General features: G+C 42.9%; 1 protein-coding gene across 16 annotated transcripts in view; it reads right to left on the bottom strand.

Moving 5' to 3' along the window:
• CACNA1B (calcium voltage-gated channel subunit alpha1 B) overlaps nucleotides 1-14,359 on the bottom strand; it is a 281,607-nt gene that overhangs the window by 57,489 nt on the left and 209,759 nt on the right. For all 16 annotated transcript variants that reach the window (XM_066980520.1, XM_066980519.1, XM_066980518.1 and 13 more), the window contains 5 exons: nucleotides 13,003-13,217; nucleotides 11,244-11,364; nucleotides 7,948-8,077; nucleotides 6,893-6,952; nucleotides 5,485-5,591 (listed from right to left, as the gene is read on the bottom strand). In XM_066980520.1, coding sequence (XP_066836621.1) covers nucleotides 5,485-5,591; nucleotides 6,893-6,952; nucleotides 7,948-8,077; nucleotides 11,244-11,364; nucleotides 13,003-13,217 — 633 coding nt within the window. The remainder of the gene's footprint in view (nucleotides 1-5,484; nucleotides 5,592-6,892; nucleotides 6,953-7,947; nucleotides 8,078-11,243; nucleotides 11,365-13,002; nucleotides 13,218-14,359) is intronic.

Here is a 14,359-nt window from a genome sequence, read left to right on the forward strand (position 1 = left end):
GCGTGCAGACTGCAGTGAGAGCCGGGAGGTGGGAGGAAGACAGCTCCAGTCCCAGGAAATTCCTTCTGCCTCAACAAAGACACTAAGAAGAGCTGATTTTCTTTTTTTTTTTTTTTCTTTTTCTTTCAGGCACATAAGCAAATAAAGAGCATGAGCTGATTAAATGTTAATGGGATTTATGATCTAAGTCATATAGAGGATCCTGAAAAATCCTCTAAGAGTCTTGCTATAAGAGAAAGCTCTTCTGAAGGACTGGGACTTTGAACCAGAGCAATGCAAACTACACTTTGATGAAATGCAATTTTTGCAACTATTTCAGCCTGTCAAATAAAAGCTTAAGAATTGGTTTTGGTGTTTGTAAGAGACCCCTCTGTCAGTATTGTTTTTACACCTCTCTAGTACAAAGACAGATATCCTAAAATAAAAGGTCCAGATGGAACTAAGATTAGGTCAAAAGCTGTGTACAAGCACACGTTGACCAGAGCAGTCCCAACTGCATATTTTGTACCACAAAAATAAATTGATGTGGAAGGAAAAGATTCTGCCCTTAGGTGAAGAGCAGAATAACAACTAGCAAAATTCAGAAGATCTACAGAAGAGCAAGCACGAGAAGGACAGACCACAAACAGAACCCCAGTGACTGGAAGAAAAAGAAAATTAAAAAAGGAAAAACATTACATTGGGTCAATTCAGGTTGCATTAGGCTGGTTCAGCTTTCCTGGGGCAGTTTACAGTTCAGTTATTTAAAATATTAAAAATATTTAAAAAGCTTTGCGTGGCCTTTTCCCCTTCAATAAATAAACGATCCTTTAAAAAATTAATTGCTCTATAAAGTGGAAGCTTCTCGTTTCTGTTGCTCTTGCGAGCAGCTCTGATTTCACGTACAGGGGCCTCTCAGAGCCACACCATCAAATATTCAGAGCAGGGTGGAGCCACTGCCTCCTGCAGCTGCCTGAACTCCCCAGGCAGAGCAAATTCCTCCAGCGATGGCAAACGAGGGCACCCAGCCCTGCCCCAGCACAAAGCTGCCTTCTCCCAAGGGGCCCAATGAGCCGGAGCCCTAGGCAGAAGACAGAAAGGAATGTCTTGGATCTCAAAAGCCTTTTTCTTTGCATCCTTTCCATTGCATCTCTTGGTGGGCTGCTGCTGAGGAGCCCACCCCAGCTCCTGCCCTGCAGGGGATGCCGTGTGGCACTGCCGTGTCCCATCTGGGCCACCGACCCAACAGCCACCTCCTGTGAGCAGCAAAGCCCCGCTTCTCCTACCTTCTCCTTTTGAAATCATCCCTGCAACCTTCCCAGCAGCTCTCCTGCTTTGTTTCCACACCAGGGGCTGACAGCCAGGGCCAGATCACAATGCCCACCCTGCACAAAGCCAAGCCTGAAGCCTTCAGCACTAGCACAGTTTAGACCACCGAGCCTCTAAATGAGAATAAACCCACTTCTTTAAAACTAGTTATTATGCTGCAACTCACGCATATAGCTACTAAATCATTCCCTCAAATCTTTTTGGTGCAAATATATCTGTTTATCATAGCTGCTGAATTTCTGGTCAAATGCAACACTTGTCACCTGGCTTTCTAGTCTGCTTTTATCCTCTGGTTAAAGGAAATTGGAATGAATGAGAACTGTTGAGGAAAACTACATTTCACTGAATAATGTGACAAAGGAGTCGATGTAATGGGTGTAACATGGTTCATTTCCACAGTGGCAAGTGTGTGTACACATATTTGACAGGCATAACAGTGCAGCAAGATACAGGAATAACATATTACCCCATGAAACTCCTAGAGAGAGATTCCAGCAAGAAGAAGACAAAGAAAGAGCAGAGTCAATGACAAACATAAGGCTGTACAGTGCACCCCATGCACCTGCAGACACGTGCTGGCAGAGAATCCCATCCCATCCCATCCCGCACCCACCAGCTCAGTGTTCATAAAAATCAACAAGTGAGGAAGCAACAGAGTGGCTATACAGCATATACCCACACATCCCCCCGCAGAGCACCAGTCCTTCTACTGACAAGCAGGCAGGGCAAATGTGCCTTCACCCTACTGACACTTCAGGAGGTAATAACCCTGGTTGCTTGGCAAATGCCATTTGATTTTTCAAAGAAATAGTGTGAAATTCTATGCATCTCAGCATAAAGCATCTCAACACCTTTCTGGTGTTGAAAATGTAAAACTGCAATCTCTTTGCTCTTATTCATCAGCTATTCCTATGGAACAAATGGAATTTACACCTGGGGCTGGTAAATTTTGATGACAAATTTACTTGCTTGCTTTAAGCTCTTCTATTTCCCTAAAGACTAAAACATGTCTGTATTTTTGTGGAATGTTTATCTGCAGAATAAGAAAGGTATTTCCCTTTGAAATGCATTGCTAAATGGAGGACATTATTTTATCATCATCATCAGTATTAGTAATCTTTCTAGCATCTCACTGGGGATCTTGTTTTCAAAGCTGTTTGAACTACAGTCAACCACAGAAGAGCTTCTAGAGCTGCAGGCAGAAGGCAGGCTGCTCTGAAAGGCTGAGATGAATGTTATGTACCTTGCAGCAGTGACTGATACCTCATATGGCTAAACAAACAGGCTGTTGGGGTATTCCAGATGGAAGGGTTTCAGGAAGGTCTGTTTTCCCTAGGTTTTCAGGGACACGTCTGTTCAGCAGGAAGGTAAACCACACCACCTTTACGGGACAGCCACCAGGTCAAGAACGTGCACGAGTTAAGTCACACCGACCGAGTGGCAATCACATATTCTTGCAAACAGAAACTACTCACAGCCACATTAAGTACATTTTTACAGTAACACAGGTGATGAGCGACAGGACTCTAGTATTTGCTATCAAAAAAACACTAACCAATGGAGATTACCCATTTTTTTCTCCAAAAGCTCATTTTCAGGATTATCAAAATTCAGCAGGGTCAGTGCATCTATCTGGCTTAACCAAACAACGCAGTTGAGCTAAGGACATGACTATCTACCCCACTTTTATCTGAACAGCCTGAGACTTGTTAGTATTCATAACTGGACTGGTGGGAACAGAGAGCAAGCCGTCTCCTACAAATGACTGGATTTCCTGCTTTCAGATTAGACCAGAGATACCACGAGGATTCTCTGAATCAGATGTCAACACTTGCTGCCAGCTGAACTATGGGCACGCAGCAGTGGTTAGAATCATAACAAGAAATCCAAAATTTTCCGCGCCTCCGAAATAGGTTTGACTCACTTTAATCTGCAAGATAGTAAATAGGCAGACAGGTTTTATTCATTCCCTTCTGTAAATCCCTGCTCAATAATTGCTCAAAGAGCATGTAAAATAGAAACAGCTTGGGGCATGCTATTATGAAGCACAGTCAGGGGATGTACGAGTCATTTATTTAGAGGCTGATGAGGGGCTGTTAGATATTCATGTCCCAACGTGAGCAATGGGAAACCTGAGCACAAAACAACTCAGAAGGATTAAAAATTATTCATTTTAATCAATAACTTGTCCAAAAGAAAATTTTGTTTGAAGAGAAGATGTTTTAGATGCAAACCCTGATGTTTGCTCTTGCAGCACAGAGCTGCTGTGTGAAGGGTTTACCTACTGCCCCTTCCCCAGTCTGTCTTCATGGTTTGAATTCCTAATGGCAAAAGGGAAATTCTCAGTGAATCACAGACTTGGGCAATAATGCTTTACACACTAATACTTGTGACTAATATAATTTGACTTTTATCTCTCTCTTCAGCCTTTACATCTCAAAACAGATTTCCTTTACAACAGAGCACTCAGCCTCTCTGAAAAACTGATTTCTAATGAACAGTGACAAAGCCTCTAAAGAGGGATGGCAGCCTCCCTTTGAAAAACTTGCGTTGGGCATGCTGGCTCCCAGATCAAAACAGTTCTTCTGCACAGGACTGGGCACAGAAAGCCCAGACCCCAATGTCTCTATTCAAAAATTTGCTACTGTCACCTCCACTGAAGGACAGCAAATGCTGCACACCTCGATCCTCTAATCAGATACAGGAAGGCTCTGTTCACAGCTGGTAAAAAAAATACAAGCACAGAATTGAAGAATTTGTGCATTCTTCGGGTGTCGTTTCTCTAATCCATCCTTAATCCATCCTCCTTGGAAAAAGTGGCACAGGAGAGGTGATGTTCCTCAACGGGTTCAAAAACCATACCAGCAATTCCAACTCCTGCTCATCTGCTCCTTGGCACGGGTCAAATCAGTTGAGATATTTTTTATCCAGCATTTGTTATGAAGAATAAAAGATCTAAAACATAAAACTCGCAGCCGTCATGTGAAAGGGATCTTGACACCCCAGAAAACAAAAAAAATTCCTGAGAAATATTCCAGGCCAACATTACCAGCGAGACCCTGGTAACATTTTTTTGGCTGGTAGTGACACGAAAGCACGTAGGAAGAGCAGCGGATACGGCCATCTGCCTAAATATTGCCATCAGTCTAAAGTACTCAAGACACGCTTTCACAGTTTCCTGACAAAGGTGAATGCTTTTTCTCATTAGCAAGTAAAACACTGCTAATTTCTTCATCTTCATTAATCATCATGTCAACAAACAGGTGAGTAGATTTTGGGCACGGGCTGCTAAACATTCACTGTAATTACTCAACACTAATTTAGCAGAAGATTAAACTGGCCAAGTCCCGAAGCCTGTTTCCAGGTCAAGTCCTAGAATTTCTTGGGAAATTTTTTGCACTATGATTACTCCATGGCCCAGAACTACAGGAAGAAATTTCTTTCCTCAGTTCAACTCTGAGCTCCCAGATTTGGGGGAACCTGCATTGCTCCTCCTCTGGCCTGCTCTGAGAAAAAAAATGTTCAAACAAAAAGCTAAACTTTGTTTTACAAAAATGATTCATCTATGTATGTTGCTATGTATGTTGCTCAAAACTCTTTACAACATTAAAGAACCCCACGGAGCATTATTTAATGTCCTAAATAGAGAGCAGTGATTGAGGGAGCAATTAGCATTAAAGTGAAACTCTGTGGAAATACAAATGCACTGAATGAGAGAGGAGGAGGAGAAATACCAAAGGTATATGAATCAGAAACATCCATGACTCTAGAAAAAACATTCTGTAAAGAATTCACAGAGCTATCAGTTCAGTTCATCAACTATTTTCTCATAGTAAGAACAATTTTGAAAAGAATTGCCTGAAGACAGAAGACTGCCACAAACTCTTATAATGCTTCCTTGAAAAGAAGTTGGCCAGAAGGTCACAAAAATCTTGGCTCAACGTTTGAATGAACAGCAAACAGACTCACCCTGAAGCTGGGAGAATTTTCAAGAGATTCTACAACTTGAATTTAGAGCTTTTTTCCCCCAGCTCTAAGATGACAAAAGGTAAAAATTGAACATTTTGCTGAGAAATGGAGCCACAAACACTACACTTCTACTAGCTCCGCACTGTGATCCTGCCTCTTTTGCGGCTTATTTCCTAGAAATTCGGGTGTTAAGAAAAATGTACTTACGAGAAGGCAAATGCCACCAAGGCCCCACTGACCACAATGAAGTCCAGGATATTCCACAGGTCACGGAAGTAGGAGCCAGGGTGCAGTAACAGCCCCAAGTCAATCATCTTCAGGGGAAACACATCAGAAGAAGGTTTTAGGGGGAAAAAAAGAAAAAGTGTCAAACCAGTGTTACTGAGGTACAGAGAAGCATCCTAAATTGAATGACCCTTCACAAACCCTTCTTCAGGGTTCAACACCAGCAGGGCAACACTGAGGTACTGTGTGTCTCTGTAGGCACATAGAGCTCTAGCAAAGCCAAAGCTGAAGCCAATAAAACGTAACCAAAAGCACGACAGAAAAAAGCACTATCTGCTATAGCGGGTTCTTTGCGCAGACATGCATTAGTTTATGGGAACAGCCATCTGCGCGTCAAGCATCAAAATAGTTTAAGTTTATTCTACCTCAATCCCACCAGATTTGTAGTAATTAACACTTGGAATAGGATATTACATAATAAAACTCAAAGAGAGAACGGAAGACCCACAGCCAAATGCGGCAAAGAAAAACGCCCACTCTGGAGCAGTTGCTGGAGGCTGCTGCTCAGCGCGTGGCCTCGCTCGCTTCTGTACACGGCTGAGTCTTGTAATGCTGCTAAGGATCTTCTAAAATTCAGCCTGAAAGCGCTTGCCAGAGATTTGATCAGCTTTTCTGAGAGTTCTGCAACTGCCCACGTAAAGTTGCTTTTCTCAGATAGCTTCAAGTCCTTCCATTGAACAAATGAGAAAATCTGCTTTTGTTTTTTAAAATTATTTACATATTTTTTATTCTGTATCTCTTTTGCATCTTGCTCAGACAGTAAAAAATAACTCCATCCTTACACCTAGAATAAATTTTGTTAAATTTGTTAGAATTATGCTTTCTAGCAAGTCACCACCCCACGGTTTCAGCAAAGCCCATCACTCTGCTAAGCAAAGTACAAAGATAAATGCTCAACTTTTTTAAAAAATGGTAAACCAAGCATCAGTCGTGATTAGTGTTCCTGATCAGCATCAAAGGAAAAGGGAAGAAGCAGACGTGTCTCAGTAAGGTCTATCAGCTCCTGTGTCCTGAGCCACGCACAGACGTTTCTGCATCACGCACCCACATTTCTTAGCCTCTTACACAACCACAGCTACTAAAGATATCCTTATTTTTCTGCATGAAATGTGAGACTGGAAAAAATTAGGAAGGCAGCTACAGAGAAGCATCTGTTATGCATTGGCTACTTTTGAGTGCTGTTCCTCATTTAAAGCTTTTTCATCACCAACACCTCCCAGGCACCCCAGGAAGCTCTGCCGTGCTCCACCCTCTTTCTGCAGGTTCCCAGAAATAGATGAGCGTGGAGCTGACAGGGGACATAAACACTTCTTTTGGGAAAAACTCCTACCTTGATCACCATCTCGAAGGTAAAGACACCCGTAAATATATAATCCAAGTATTTCAGAGCCTAAATTGGAAAGAGACATGAGTATTAGACCGCACACTGAAATGATCTGCACATGAGAAAAGTGTAAAACGTTTCTTCTAGCAACAGTCTCCTAGCCCCAGTGTCAGTGGATAAATGTCATCTCATGGGAGGCTGTCAAATAGTTTAGGCACAAACTTGAATCATCTAATTTAAACACCAACATTTTTCCCAGTCCTTGCCAGACCGCACAAAGTCTGCCCATGGGTTGCTTCAGTGCACCTGCATACATGGCAGGACTAATAAGGCAAAATGGGTATTGGAAATCAGAATATTCGAGTATCTTTTTCCTAGACAGCTTATTTGCCGGCATCTGTGTAGCAGTATGGGTTTTTCTGCTGTAACTGATGATAGCATTATTAAAGACATCGGGAGGGTAAGAGTGATAAAATCCTTTTGTTAAAGCTCATTGCACAGTTATTAAGGATGAGGAAGAAAGATAGCTTGTAGATACTTCGGCTCATTACTGCTATCGGGATTCCTCGATCCTCCTCTGGAAACAGCGCATACTGACCAGATTCAGAGCTGGCTGCATACCACAGATACCCACATTGAAATAAGCCAAAATTAGGCAACTGCACGATGTAATTTCTATACTTAACCTCCAGCTCTGCACACCCTCAGGTGTCCACCTAATGGGCCAACATCCTCCTGTGGATGTGCTTGAGACCAGACACCGAGCTATCTGCTGCACAGACCAGTGCTACTGGGCTGCGGGCACCCACCTGAAAGGTGCCACGCTCCCACTTCTCATAACATGAAGTGCCTGAGTTTGGCTTGATACCCACGGATGAGTAGATTTTCTACTTATCCTAGATCATTATTATAGATCATAAGTTATAGGTTTGCCCCTGGATCACCCACTCGCCAGTGCACCGTGCTCTATTCGTGAGATGAGGATGGATGTGCCACGTGTGTAACCGCTGGCAGAAGCAGAACAAGTTTGTTCTGGCCATGCCATGCCATGCAGCACTCACATCGTTCCTCGGTGACTCGGCTTGGACAGGGTCTTCTGCAGCCAGGGCAATGCTGCTGAGGGCTATCACTATGAGGATGACCATCTCGAAGTAGCGCAGGTTGACAATGTAGTGGAACAGACGCCGAATCCTGCAAACAAAAGCACGTGGGAGGACTTCTGCAGGTGCTGAAAGTCAAGCACTCTGCAGCAGTACAGAAGATTGGCAGAAGGACAACGTTCAACAGGAATATCACCTCTAGGATTGCTAGTACAATAATGGTAAGAAAATAAAAATCAGGATTAATGGCTTTAATCTCAGGTTTGCATCAGATCTGCAGCAAGGTTTAAGGCAAGACGTTTGACACCTCTGCACTGCTCTCTGCCCCTTCCACAAAGCAACGATGTATGTCTGTCACAAGACAGTGAGAGCTTTGAGTATTCAGACTCAGTTCTACAAATTATACTTACATGCCCCTCAAACCTATTCTCAGAATAAGTCAGAATAAGGAAGAAGTCCTGTGAGTTGAGAACTAGTTTTGAAATCCTTATAGTATCAAATAGTCCCTTTGAAATTGATATATGATATGTACTTTGACACTCTTAGCTGAAACTGGCTTTGTATCTATGACTATTATTTCTAGTAAGCTCTCTTCCCAAGCACCTCTGACTGCACTTTATTCTAAGCCATTCTTTATAAGCTGGACAAATACTTTACAGCAGTATATTTGATTACTTTAACCTAATATTTTGGTTCATAAACTGTATTCAACAAAAGTGACAAATGCTTCATTTCCTAAGCAATGCAAAACTATTCATAAATTTCAGCTAATAGCTCTCTATCTGAACACAGTTCACAAATACTTCACTGCAAACACAGAGAGCTCTATATTTGCATTGTCAGTTGAAAAAAGGACTTAGGTTCTGCCCCAGAATCAAATTATGTGTGTAACTAACCAACAACCTTGTTATCTGAGAATGTAATTCAGTTACTATAGTGCATTTTTTCTAGCCAAATACCTGAACAGTTGGATTAGATTTCAATTTTCGCATCTACTTATATATTTTTTCTCTGGATTACTAATGGATGCAGAATGAAAAAGAGCTACAAATACCAAGGAAACAGATTTGGTATGAAACAACATGAAGAAAATTGCTTCTTTTGTTTCCTTAGCTTTGGTTAACCACCTGACTGGAGAGGTTTGTCATCTATGTGCTCTGTGAATCCCTAGAAATGAAAGGCAACATTTTCGACGGTGCTTGTAACTGTAAATCATGCATCAAACTCAATTCAGCGAAGAAATAACAAGTGCCTATTTTGAGATCTTCATCATTCGTAACAAGCAATGAGAAGCGGAAGCATTAGTAAACTGCCAGTGGTGCTTGAGAAATCATTTTAATGCTTGTGTGTTTTAAGAGGGTGGGTGGCACTTTGAAAGGAATACATTTCGTTAATGTTTCCCACAGCTGTTTTGCCCACTAGCAGCACCCAGGTCGTGCATCCTCAGTGGAGTTTGGAGAGGAGATATTTAGAAATAGATGTGGTGAAAAACTTAGCAACAAGGTTTCATGAGAAAGCAGAAAGACCTCTCTAGAGAAGTTAGCACCAGCCAGAACACCTGAGGGGATACAGCTGGGTCTGCATCTTGCCCAGAAAAAGAGAAACAAATTTTTGACATCCTTAGAGCTTGGACTTTATGTTGTCATTTCCCTTTGGCCCTGTATTAATAATACCACTCCTCCAGTCAACTTTCTTTTTCAATGGCCATTTACTAGAGCTTTTGTGCAGGGGTGCTGGAGAAACAGGCAAGAAAATTCAACTACCACCAAATCCTGATGATGAGACAGGACAAAATGAGAAAAGACAAGCATACGTACAAAATGACAAAGCCTCACTGGGCTTGGGGCCACCTCGCTTCCTGTTGTCAGTGCTCCCTACAGCAACCTTTTTGCAACTAACACTCATTTTTAGCTGTCAGGTCACAACAAAAAGACTTAAGTTACCAAATAATGGGGCAATACTGTCTCCTTATGCAACCAGATGTGGCCCAAGCTCCATAATTCAAGACTGCTGCAGAAAGTTTAATTTTCTGTTACACTGTGGGTCGGTTCATTTCCTTTGGAGATTAGCTTAGCAGCAGTTTGGGGTCATTCTCTCTCATATAACATCTGACATTAATGGAGAGCCTCCAGCTTCCCTCGCTGACAAACTCTGCCTGCCCACACACTTGTAGCTGTAGCATCCTGAAGCACATAGGGCTGCAGCCTGAATTACGTTGTAGGCACTTGCATTTAAAGGGATCCATTCAGCCTGCTGTGCAGGGGTGCCAGACCACAGCCCCCACCACAGATGCATTTCTGATGTCAAACGTGAGTGTACTGAGCAGCCCCAGTTTTACTCCGCTGACTGCACAGGCAGCCAGGACATCAGAGCCCCCAGCAGGAGATGGCAGGGAGCCAGTCTCCGTTCCTTTGAGTCCAGGAAGGACCTGAGTCCACCTCAGGAACCTGAGCAAGCAGAGGACAGCCTCAGAGAACATCTAGGACCAGCAACATGTCTACCTGGGCCAGAGAGAAATGATCACATCTGCTCCTAGCAGATACCTGGGTTGGCAGAAGTTTCAGACACCCTCTGCTGCCCTAAGTTACTGCTTTAAGTGACTCAGGCCTTTATGCTACAATTATTACAGCCCCTGCTGCACTCGTCTAGTCCTGCGGCCCTTCAAAGCAACACATTCTCTGTTTACAGGCTTTGAGTACAAAGCTCCCCATGAGGCAGAGATGCCTGAAGCAGAAGAAATGCTGTAATCCCAACATATCCCACAAGCTGTACTCTCAGCCTTAGCAAATGAAAAATATTCACGCATTCCCAGAAGTTCAAAGTTAGCAGTGATGCCAGGGTACTAAGACAGAAAGAGCATGAATTTCAGCTGAGGATCCTGCAAGGATTTGCTGCCATCAAAACCACCCCATAGCCTGCTCCTCCAGGTAACCCGTTCTCCCAGTGGTGCCCCATGTCCTTGGCAGGCACATTTCCTTCAGTGATTTGTAACTGAACCCAGAATTGCCCACCTGACCATCAGCAGGGCAGTTAGGAAGGGACTGCCTAAACCATCTCTTCCCTATACTGGCAATTTATTCCCCTAGAAAAGCTCAACTGAACAGCAGCATCTGGTCTGCAGCCTACATAAGCTTTTATTTAATTTTTCAATGTGTTTGATAGGCAGAGATGAAGATCAAGCTAATGATATTTGTCTGAACACCCATGCTTGAAGTACACGTAACCGATGAGCAGCATTATAGAGTCAAAGGACTTACGGGTTTGTAGGACTTAGGATGAACATTGAACTGTAAGGCAAGATTGGTTTAGGCCCATTTTTTGTCAAGTCATCAACATCCTTCTTCTCCTCCGTTTTACTTTCAAACTCAACGTTGTTCACTGAAAAGCGAATTCAAGGAAACAGAAACAAGAGAGTTAAAAATGCATCTCCACTCTTCACAGAGCAGGCTGCCTGCAACAGCTGGATATGCAAACAATGCAGCTGGGATAGAAAACAGCCTTTGAATATGTTGATTAAATGTGATGAACAATCATTTGATTATTATCACTGCTATTTACTACAGTATGATATACACTGCAATTATACTCCTTAACCGCTGCACTGATGAGCAATATATCAGAAATGGCCAGGAAATGAAGATGCCCAATGGAGACAAAGAAACCTTGCATTTATTAGTATGAGAGCTGCCAACAGGGGATGGAAATCCCATTCCAAATATCGTAAACCACTACGGAGAGAAGATCAGCTAGGGAACCTTGGAAAGAAAAAAAAAAAAGTGAATCTAATCAACCTCATGATTCTGATTTTTTTTTCCCATAGACCAGTAGCAGGATTGGTTTGGGAACATGTAAAAAAGCAAATAGATGAGCTTTAATAATTCTCAGGCTAAGACTGCTGAACCTCCCAGCACTAGGAGCAGAGGCTTGGAAAGGACTTCTTGGACCACCCAGCTCCATGCCTGCATAGCGTACCCCGGTTTTGGCAGAGTTCCCCATGTACAAAGATGTCAAGCTCCATCTCACAACAGATTTTTAACTTACAGGATCCCATTTTAAAAGGTTGTTCTGCATCTCAGTCCCAGAAGGTTAGAAAATACATCCTATAATTTCCATTATAAGTTTACTTGCAGTGGGTTTATAAGTTAATTTACTTAAGATAATGCTCAATATATGAACTAGAAGACATTTTATGCTGCAAATTCTTTTTTTAGACAGATAGATACACTTGTCTATTAATTCACAGGACCTAGCATCCCAAACCCCCACCCACTTATAATCTGTTGGATGAAGGTTTTTTATTACTTTTTATTTTGTTTTGCAACGAAATGACATTTCATTGTGTGTGAGTGACATGTTCAATAATTCCTTACTGTATCTCAAGCCAGATACACAGGAAATGGCCAGGAAAGAGAGAGTCTGATAAATTGTGATTGATGGGAACTCAGCACTGCAACTGAGTAAAATTATCATCTAAGAAGAAAAGAAAAAGAAAAACAACAGGCAAGTCTTGTGTAGCTGACAATGCTGTGGAAAACAACGTAGAGAAACCATTAGCTCTTGGCTGTGCCCCTTGAAAGAAGGGTCCTGACAGCCCACAACCTAAAGTGGACCTCCTGAATTTCACACTGTGCTTCTCCTTAAGAGGAGAGGTTTTAGAACTACGCAGACTGCATTTTTTGCCACACAGCTCTCAGTTACAGCACTTCATGGTCCTTCTTGCTCTTTATTCTCTCTGATCTCCAGCTGACCTGTAAGGGTCATGCATAACATGGGTGTGCTCTGGGTGAACCATCTGCAGGGAACCTTGAGGTGTTCTCCAGAGCCACCAGGTGACCCTTCTGGTCTGGGTTCCTGCAGGCTGCATGACCCACAGAGTCTGTGTTAACACCAAGATTTCCCGTCTCACTGCAAGGATGCTGGTGGCCAGGACAGACCATCGCCCGCTGTGCGCAGGTAGCACCTTGGACAAATAGCTCTTCTCTATCAATTTCACAGCAAGCAGACAAAGGCACTCACTTGGTATGACAGTGGTTTCTCCCGGCGGGGCAGTGATGGTCACGGGGATGTTCACAGTGGTGGTTTTGTCCAGAGGTGGCTGAATCATGCGCGTCACGTTCTTCTGGTTGTCGGCATCTTCTGGCTGCTCAGGCACTTTCTGCAGGTAGGTGCTGGGAAGGGTGTGCACGGGGACGCTCACGCTTCCACTAGCCTCGATCTCACACTGATTCTCCCTAAGGCAGAAGAGCAGATTTGAATAAATATGGCCTGACAAAGGTTCATAGAACATACGCTGCAGCTCTTGTTAGGTTTTGCTTGGCTGTTTTCTACATGGAAGTGCTTTGCAGAAAACTCACACACTGTAGGAAAACTTACTGACAGCACAGTATGTGACTTTTACCTCCGAGAGCTTCTGAACCAACATCCAAACACAACATTAAGAGGAACTGTATCACTGAAAGTAACTTTATTCTATTTAATGAGACTCAGGACCAAGGTTCATGGGTACAGACCACATGGCAATTGCATATAGCAGTGTCATTAGCTCTCCAGCGTCAGCTGCTTTCTGAATGAAGTCTGCCATTCTGCTGCTTAAATGTTCTCCCGAGGCCCTATTTAAATTTGGTGACTCTCTTTTCCAATCCTGAACCACTTCATAATGTGGTTGCAAATGGCTTCTGCAGCTATTCCTCTGCAGCAGCAGCGATATTTCAGTGAGGAGGAAAGTGAGCTTGGGCACGTGATCAAACTAAACAGTATGCAAAGTGTTTTGATATCCATCTGAAAGGAAGATAATACAGACAGGAAAATGATTATCTGAACGCCACTCACAGCTCTCCATGGTGACATGAACTCTATTCTAAGGAATCCCAGTGAAATTTCTTTTCCATCAGATTAATAAAGCTGAAAAGGCAATCTATCCTTCTTTATTAACTACGCTAAATGCTTCACCAGTACCAGTTTTCTCACTTGACTTACATAAGAATTAAACAGACTGGGATACTTCATTGTTCTTAATGGAAGAAGCCACTTCCCTCACAGCCAAGTGCTGTAATAATAACTGGTGATGCAGCCCAAAGGCTCAGCATGAGAAAAGAGAAAACCTAAAGGACTATAGGACAGACTGGATTCCTTTTAAAAGTGTGTCACTCAGAAACACCAGGTTCCTTCAGAGGCTGTGAAATTCTCTGCCTTGTGTTACTTGTCCTAGCGTGTCTGTTGGTTTCGAGATCAAGGATAGTTCCTGCCTTAACCCTGAGCCACTCTGTGGGCCAGCATGGATCAGAATCATCTTTGGGAGCCTCTTTTGTTACTGATTTAAGCAAAATGAAACTGCAGGTTACAGCAGCAACCAGTGCAAGTTCAGGAAGAGCAG

The sequence above is a fragment of the Anser cygnoides genome, chromosome 20, assembly GCF_040182565.1.
Source record: "Anser cygnoides isolate HZ-2024a breed goose chromosome 20, Taihu_goose_T2T_genome, whole genome shotgun sequence".
Classification (NCBI taxonomy): domain Eukaryota; kingdom Metazoa; phylum Chordata; class Aves; order Anseriformes; family Anatidae; genus Anser; species Anser cygnoides.